General features: G+C 41.6%; 1 protein-coding gene across 1 annotated transcript; it reads right to left on the bottom strand.

Moving 5' to 3' along the window:
* Nucleotides 1-1266: 1266 nt before the first annotated feature.
* On the bottom strand, nt 1267-3764 carry LOC119361489 (putative F-box protein At1g50870). Its single transcript, XM_037626669.1, has 2 exons — nt 2442-3764; nt 1267-1518 (listed from the first exon to the last, which is right to left on the bottom strand). Exon 1 carries the CDS (start codon nt 3762-3764, stop codon nt 2469-2471), a length of 1296 nt encoding a protein of 431 aa, XP_037482566.1. The 3' UTR covers nt 1267-1518; nt 2442-2468.
* Nucleotides 3765-7010: the final 3246 nt, after the last annotated feature.

Genomic DNA, 7010 nt, shown 5'->3' with positions numbered 1-7010 from the left:
AGCGATATATAGCAACACCCGGATGGAATGAAGAACAGAGTGATCCGCCGGTTCGGCTTTGTGGTGGCCCATCCACCGCAAGGCCCGGTATTCTAGACGAAGATGGGCATTCTTTGTAATTGTGTAGAGAAACATGAGAGTTGTTGTCTTGACACAGTGACCGTGGCGTCACGCTATTTGATCAATGGTTATTTACATTATGCCTAACATTTTCGCTACAAGTGATGCAAATATACATCACCACTAGTTGTTGCCCTAACATAAAAAACGATGTGGCGGGAACCCAACCACCACTTGTTGAACTTTCACTGCCGCCATACTGCCTCATCCCGCCTCCACGCGCCGACCAATTCCTCTCACTGGCTGGCTGGCCGCCACCACCTCTGCGCCCGCGATGAGCCCGCTGCGCCGGGCCTTTGTTGTGAGCCCACGACCGCCACTGAGCTCATGCGGCCGCTAAATTTTATTGCACCAAATTTTAGGAATCTAAATTTTTAAATGAGCTAACTTTTTTCAATCGGCAAACATATTTTGAGTCGGCAAACATTTTTTGAATTGATAAAAGAAAATTATGAACTGTCTGTTTTTTGAATTGATTAACATTTTTTATTTTTTTTCATTTTTAAACATTTAAAAATCATGAACGTTTCTTCAATTCATGAACATTTGGTTCAAATTTACAAACATGTTTTGAATATGCAAATGGTTTTTCAAAATCATGAACATTCTTTTTAATCCACAAACATTTTATGATTTCTGAAATATTTCTTCATAAATCTTAAATTCACAAAAAAATGAAACTTGGATATTTTCTGGAAATCACAAATTATTTTAAATAAGAAAATATGAGAGCAAAAAAAAAAACAAGTAGCAAATAAGAAAACCGGAATAAAGAACAAAGGGCATCCAGACTCGCTCATGGGCCAGCAAAATAGGGCGCCCTGGCTCTTAGGTGTTGACGATTTATCCCCTAAAAAAAGGTGTTGACAATTTATAAAAGAGAAAAGGGAGGAAAAGTGAAGTTAGGTGGGATCAAACCCGGGTCTCTCTGGAAGAGAGAGGCTCTAGCTAGTGCACTACCTGCTAACTTGTGATGTCTAACAGGATTGCGACTAAATGAATCAACCAAAAGCGATTTCACAGAGAAAAACGGTTTGATTTTTCTCACTTATGGATGACATGGTAGATAAATTGTGCCAAAAGCACTAATCCTTTTATTATTATTATAGGTAAAGATAAAAAGTGCCCCGACTTGTGAGGGGCTAACGTGCGTAATTTGCTGACAAAAAAATCAAACAGGATGCTAACCCACATACAAATATGTGTGACTCTCCAACGACACGACAGGAAGAAAGCCATTGGTCCTTGATATACACAGAGATGGGAGCACTAAGGCCTGAATCTTTGCGGCAGCACATCCGTCGTCAAGTCCTGGTCCAGCTGATGTAGTGTAGCCATGCTAATCTTCATGTTGTAGCGAAGTCCTCCTTAACAACATAGGTGTTGGTCTGGAATCACCTAAAACAACAGAGATAGCCAACGTCGATAATTTATATAATATGAGATTAATCTGAAGCTAAAAATTAAACTAATATCAATGCAGCCTTAGAATTTCCTATTTCAGTTGTAACAAATGGAAATATATCCTGCTAATAACCATAAATACAAAATGCATTTGAAACATCAATAAAATAGCTTAAACAGCCGCAGAGTGCACATACAATACTTCACCAAACTTGTAGGCTTCGACGTTATATCTGCACTAAACTGTGATCTCACAATAGAGACCATCACACAACATATAACAAGCTGGTGGTCAATATTTTCTCTACCATTAAGCGGCAACCCTATTTTTTAGAAAGAACAGATAAGTTCTACCCATGCCCCAGTGACCTACATGTTGCCACAAAAGACGAATTGCTTCACAAAATGCATAGACAAATCAAGATCTGAAATTCCTTGGCTGGAGTTTTTTTTTATCATGTGAAGCATGCAATTTTGATCCTTCTCTCCATTTATGACACATGAAATCTTACGTTCCAAAATCATTGGAGTGTACCTACACCCCAATTGATTCACAAGTTTCCCAAATTAGATGGGTCAAATTTGAGAAATTTGACTAGTTCATAAGCTCAGAGACATCAAACTGATTGTTTGATTATCTTGACGTATTTTAAACTTCGACGTTATTTATACTTATTTTAAGCATCTACTATGTGGGCAGCCAAATGTTGCCATATATGTACTATTAATATGTTATAGGACACAAACTGAGATAGAAATTATTAGTGGACACTTCCCTGTGTAACCAGCAAATTGTTGAGTTAAAGGTCTGTACAATTCAGATTGTATGGAACATGATTTGTCTAAGCAGAGAGAAATACCTCTATATAATCATTCCAGTAAAAAAAAAGTAACTAGAGATAGGCAACATATAAAACCTGAATCACCGGTATGTTAAGGTATCTTTAGAGTCTTTCGAAATAATCTGGTTGTCCAACGCCCCAGGCAGCACCTCGCCTCGAGAAGAAGTCATGCTTGACAAGACTTTCTTTGAACATGTGTCCAACAAAATCCAAACCATATGACCCGGGTTCCCATTGGAACTCCTCCAGTAACTTGCCGGTGTTATCACAGTGGTACATGTAAGACCAACTGTAGACAAGCACATCTCCCTTGTTGGACAAAATGATATGTTGCATATTCCGAAGGTGACACAGTTTTTGTATGTGGAATTCAACATGGTACTTGAATGACCATACCTCCCTCTCATAGTCCTCCAACACCCAGATTCTGACGGCTCCTATCATGTCGTCAAGACAACTGAAGCCGATCGAACCTTCCATGTCGCACAAGCGATTGCAGAAGCTGGTAGCACCAGCCGGGAGGCTCATGGTCCTAAATGACTCGACCACCGTGTCGAAAACCACTATGCCATCACAACGAAACCAACCAGGAACCCAGTGAAGGCAGCTGCCGAACATGACGGGCGGGGCTAAATCAGTAGTGTCCATTTGGTCCCCGGCCAACATAGCTTTCTTCATCTCAAGGTTATCTGAAGGAACTCCAATGTACCTCGGCCAGCCCCTCCACTCCACCGTAAGGACGTAGTAATGTGTTTCTTCGACATGGTATCTGCCATTAAAATGTTCCTCTTTCCAGTATAGGACGTGGTACTCACCGGACAGGCCGTCTAGGTAGAGCGCCACGATGTTGATATCGCCGGCGGCGGCAGTGAGGCCCGGGAGGGGAGCGCATTGGCGTGTGGCCGGATTACAGATGTTGAAGCGACCGTCAGATCGGCTGAGCACAAGAAGGTCGTCGCAGGAGGCGTGCAGCTTGAAGCTAAAGTAGTCGTCAAACCCGAGGACAGAGCGGCTGCGGCCCCGGTCCAAGACTGGGAGGCCGGCCTCTGTACCTTTACTGACCGTGACGAGGGGTAGCGAGGGCTGCCGCCGATGGTGGGCGAGGAGGAAGTTGGCGCCGGAGGCGAGGCCGCGCCAGGAGCGGCACACCGCGCGGCAGCGGAGGATATCCATGGCCGGAAGGCGGACGAAGATCTCCCACACGAGGATCTCCTCCGGGAAGCCGTCGAGCGCGCGGCGGCTGCGTGTCCGCTTCGCTGCAGATTCCCCGGCGACCTCGGGCGCGATCGCGACTCCATCGTCGTCGGTCGCTGGCTCCTCCTCGGCGCCTGGGGCGGACGTGGGGCATCCAGTCAGGAGAGACGCGATGAGTATCCGTCGCCGCCGCGGCCTGGCCATCGCAGTGCGTACTTGCGGATTGCCTGAGGCTTCGGTTAGGTTTTGTGCCGGTGCCCTGACCTGGCCATAACCGCGTTTGCTATTCTTCAGTTACCATCCTATAAATTAGTTTCCATGCATGATTTTGGATTAATTATGATTGGTTTGCTTCCGAACAACTACTCACATAAATCAGGGCCATAACTGCTTCCGAGTCAGATTGTTTGCTACGGAAATTTGAATTCCATTATTATTTCATCCAAAATGATTTTTCCGTGACTTTCCATTTTTATTTGTATCTGTAACTTTGCTTCGACACCAGACAAGGTGTGAAATTATATGTGCTACCTTCCGTCTATCAATGAATTTGCTTCCATGGTGAATTAAACTTGTTCCTATTGATAGAAATTTCTATGTAAGGATTTTTTTTTTATTTCCATCGGCTAGTGAATTGCTTCTAGCCAATTAAGACATTCTTTTCCTAAAAAGTAATCATTTGATTACACATAACAGATGCTTCAAACATATTAGGGATGTGATTCCAAGAAATACAAATGTGCTCAATTTTCTTTCATCATATGAGAATCATACTTCAAACACTACAACCATGCTTCATAATCCAGTTATTTTTCTCTCCAAGTAGTGTCACATGGTGTGCTTCCTTTAGTTTCTAGGTGTGCTTCCATGTGTTATGCTTGCATCTTTTTTGTTTTACAAGAAAATTTAGTTAATTTGTGCATAGCATGTACACTTCCCGTGTCTACTATGTCCCGACGCCGCTTCAGTCTCGTCACAGTCTCTCCCCACTCTTCTTTATCCACCATGTCTGACCTAGCCTCAATGACTTCCTTCTGTCACACATATTTGTGGGTATCGATGTCGACAAGCCGCACCAAATTCCAGCAAGGAGTAATGAGGCTAGCGCCACTTGGGAATCAACGCTCTTGACCTTATGAAACTGAGTGTGCATCTTGCTAGTTTGCTTGCAAAGTAATGGTCAAAACACATGGCACTGACATGCACTGCATGCCCACCGTTGACGAATGTGTCATGCTCACTGTCAGTGAAGCATGATCTCCTACTCTCACGAGCCCTGTGGAGAATTACGAAGCATGAGTTGTTTGACTTTGATATAAACATGACGCCAACAAAACAAACAAATGATGGAATTGAGGCAAATTGAACACAATCACTAGCGTAGAAATGGGATTTAGCACCGGTTCGTAAGGCCCTTTAGTGTCGGTTCAGCAACCGGCACTAATGGGTGGGGACTAAAGGGCCCTCCCTTTAGTATCGGTTCAACACGAACCGCCACTAAAGGGCCACCACGTGGCACGAGCCAGCACCGGGGGCGGGGAGACCATTAGTACCGGTTGGTAACACCAATTGGTACTAAAAGGTTTAGGGATTTTGGTTTATTTGTTTTTTCTTTAGTTTTGGTTTTATTATTATGTGTTTTCCATTTAATTTTATTCATTTGCTGGTATTTTATGTTACTACATATTGTACACGTTATGCATATATATATAAATAGAATTTCTCGTAGAGCCGCGGATGTCTCGCACCACCATTCACATGCATACACACATTTAGAGATTGTTTTTACATTATAATGAGTTATTAAATCACTATTGAAAGAACCGCGGATTAGTTTCAAGTGGATGGATCATAAGTGATCAAGTAATGGATATAATCCGCGGTTCTTTCATCCAATGATATAATAACTCATCATCATCATCATCATATATAAAAACTCTTGCATCATATCAGCACCAACAAGCTAATAATCATCATAGTCATAACCACTATTTAATCATCATAGTCATTACCACTATTTAATCATCATAGTCATTCTAGCTAGCTAAATCACTCCTGCTCTCTCTCTCTCTCTCTCTCTCTCTCTCTCTCTCCGGTAAAATAGCATAGAACATGTGTAGCAATCCTGATTCATCATATTGAAGCATGCAGATGAATTAGTCTCCTAATTGCGGGCTGCGCTTCTCATTGCTGCTCCCTAGTACTTCTCTGTGATCCTTCACATTTTTGCTCCAGTCTTTGACTATTAAGACTTGCTCGCTTCTAGAGATCCTGAATGCACTCATGTGCAATGTAGGATGTCTTGGCCGTAAGCTAACCATGGACATGCGACCTTTAGCCTCGATCCACTGAGGCACAACTATAATCGGGAGTCCCTGTTGAAGAACATCGTAGTAACATACTTAGCAATGAAGTTTAGCTTAAACAATATGTATGCAAAAGATGCACTGAGGACAAATAGTAAAAATCTTATCATCTTTCCTAAATAGATGTGACCGTAGAGTTCAGTACGAATACTATTGGTCGCACATTTTGAGTACTAAGATTTCCAAGTTTAGGAAAATAATTTGTCTTGACAGTATGAAGATCCTCAAGCCATGAAACATAATGACTTATCTCCTCGCAGTTTAATTCAGCTCTGGGACGGTAGTAGGTCCTGTCTACCAAGCACTGGACATGTTTGCTTGAATGGAAATAAGCTATTAATAAAAATTAGTTGTCAACTATTTTTGAATAAACAATATCGAAGACATAAATATAGTTGAGAAACTCACATAATGGTAGAACTGGAGGCATCTACACATCGACCCACATGTCGATATTATCTTCAATATCATCTTCCGGACGAATATCAAATTTGATAAGCATATCAGGCTCAAATGCATAAGCCTTGCATAGTGCTCTCCATTGTTTGCATTCAAAATGGGTGTAGGTGTCTGAATTGTATAATTTTGCGGCAAACTATAACCATGCTCGGTCCTCAAGTTAATTTTTTTTACCTCCATAGTTTCCATAGTACTGAAATCAACCTTAATTATAAGTTGAAGCAAAAGAAGTAGAAGTCATGCTTAATTACGAAAAAAGACTTGTCATTGGGACTTAATGTATGCACTTCGAAGGTGCCATCCACCTTGATGCCGAAGCGCCTACCACCAACTAGGCGAGGCCTGTCGCACATGTCGCGCTCGTCTTTGCAGTATTCGCACATACCGAATTCCTTTTCGTCGTCAGACATTTCCTATTTTCATAGTTGAAACATTAATTGAAAATCTTATAATCCGAACATTTCATTTGGTTAAGAAGCATAACTATATAAATACCCTAATTCAACTAAGCACTTAATAAAAATAAACTAGTTCTATTAATTTTCTTACTAAAAATAAACTAGGGTTCTATAGTGAAATTTTAATTTTATCATCAAATCTCATCAACCTAAATTTTCTTACTAAA

The sequence above is a fragment of the Triticum dicoccoides genome, chromosome 2B, assembly GCF_002162155.2.
Source record: "Triticum dicoccoides isolate Atlit2015 ecotype Zavitan chromosome 2B, WEW_v2.0, whole genome shotgun sequence".
NCBI lineage: Eukaryota > Viridiplantae > Streptophyta > Magnoliopsida > Poales > Poaceae > Triticum > Triticum dicoccoides.
This window is presented reverse-complemented; position numbering and strand designations above follow the sequence as displayed.